The sequence below is a fragment of the Emiliania huxleyi genome (genome assembly GCF_000372725.1).
Source record: "Emiliania huxleyi CCMP1516 chromosome Unknown EMIHUscaffold_1483, whole genome shotgun sequence".
In the NCBI taxonomy this organism is placed as follows: Eukaryota; Haptophyta; order Isochrysidales; family Noelaerhabdaceae; genus Emiliania; species Emiliania huxleyi.
This window is the reverse complement of record NW_005201109.1, coordinates 5,670-7,378: the sequence shown is the minus strand read 5'-3', so window position 1 is coordinate 7,378 and position 1,709 is coordinate 5,670. Positions and strand designations below refer to the sequence as shown.

The following is a 1,709-nucleotide window of genomic DNA, read 5'->3' as shown; positions in this document are numbered from 1 at the left end:
GCCACAAATGCGGTTGGGAAAGTAAGTGCGCCGCGAGTGCGAACCGTGCTTGTGAGTGTTAGAGTTGTTTGGTATTGCTAAAAATCTCTCTCTGCGAGGCGAGTCGCGAGACCTCTCAGGAATGACATCATTTGGGATGGAGGCCATGGACGCAGTGCAATCATGGTTCTCCCCCATCTGGAACCGCCTCTACCTTTAAACGCCAAGAGGTTCCTCTTTTCCGCGCCCCCCCCCATTCGCAGGAGTCGCTTCTGCCGTGTACCTGTGTAGACTTTAGTGCGCGCCAGTCCCGTGCCCAGTCAAGAGAGGGATACGAGAATTCTCTTTTTCGACTTCGGGTGTTAAAATTATCTTTTTCACCCTCGCCCGTAGTGTACCTGTGTCCTGTGTTAGTGTACCTGTGTTAGTGCCAGTGCGCGCCAGTCTTCCACCCGTGCCCAGTGAGCAGTGTCGTGCGAGGGAGTGTTGTAAAATTCCCGAACCATATAAATAAATATTGAGCAGACATCTCCTGGAGAGATAGGAAAGAAAGAAAGAAAACAGACAACCCAAGGGAGAGGGATGGGAGGACGGCACGCCGCCACCACACAGGGATTTTAAGGAGAGGAGTGTGGTGCTAGCCGTCGCCCACCCTATCCCTTGGTCGTCTGCCTCTTCCTATCTCCCTTCGCAATAAATAAATAAATACAACGGACATCCCAAGCTAGGGCTGGGTCGAGGACAGACACGTCCCCACCTTCGCAGTCCCTCACCGATGAGATATGGATTTCTCTTTTTCGGGACAGCTTTGAGCGGCCCCGTCCAATCTCTGCTGCTACTCTCCGACCCTCCCACTGCAAAGATATGCCCAACAACACAGAGAATTGGCGAGCAGCAGCATCAGGGCCGTCCGTTGCCGGCGTGCTGGGCTCTGCGCTCTCGCGCTTCATCGATGGAAAGCGCGAGACGGCGGACCACGGCCAGGTCTTCACCTGCCGCCTCCGCACAGCTGCCCTCCGGCCCTCGCATCCGATGCCCGCCTCTCGCATCCGATGCCCGCCTCTCGCCCGCCAGCTCTTCTGCATCGAGCGCAGCATCCAGTCGGCGCTCCGCATGCAGCGTCCTAGATGCGCAGTCCCCAGCCCGTGGCCCCAGCGCTTGACTGCCTCGGTAGGAGAGCACTCGAGCTCGCTGCTCCTCACGTTGGTCGCATCGAGTCTGCAGACGCAGCCCGCCCCTCTTTGACCACCCAGGTACATCATGGAGACGGGCGGACCGGTCGGGTCGTGTGGCTGCCATAACGGCAACAGCGCCGCTGTCTTCGCCTCGCCTCCCCACCCTCGCCTCCCCACTTCGCCTCTCTTCACGCCTCCTCCCCCTCGCCGCTCCCCCTCTGGTGGCGTGCCCATATCTTGCCCAATCACAGGCGCGACACGTCCCTGTGACTCATACAAGTAGGTCGCCTGCTGCCGCTCTCAGCCTGTACCCGGCCAGTACCCGGCCAGGACGCGTCCAGGACATGTCCGAGTCATGGTATCACTAGGCAAGCCTTGCTGCGTCGCCGCCGTCAAGGAGCTGACGGTCGCCGTCGCCGGTGCGTCAGCCTCCCCTCCCGCCGCTGCTGCCGCCCCTCGCTCCGACGCCCATCTCCTCCTACCCGCCGCCCTCCCTACCCGCCGCCCCCCTCGCCGCCGCCCTCCTTGCCGCCGCCGCCCTGCCCTCTCCTGTCT

The 1,709-nt window shown here is 60.9% G+C and overlaps 1 protein-coding gene across 1 annotated transcript; it reads left to right on the top strand.

Annotated features, from left to right (window-relative positions):
* Window positions 1-121: 121 nt before the first annotated feature.
* EMIHUDRAFT_252880 (hypothetical protein) lies at window positions 122-1,224 on the top strand (the record flags this gene model as incomplete). Its single annotated transcript, XM_005786883.1, has 4 exons — window positions 122-154; window positions 243-276; window positions 884-963; window positions 1,135-1,224. The coding sequence occupies 4 exons, from the start codon at window positions 122-124 to the stop codon at window positions 1,222-1,224; spliced, it is 237 nt and encodes a 78-aa protein (XP_005786940.1).
* Between the last annotated feature and the right edge of the window lie 485 nt (window positions 1,225-1,709).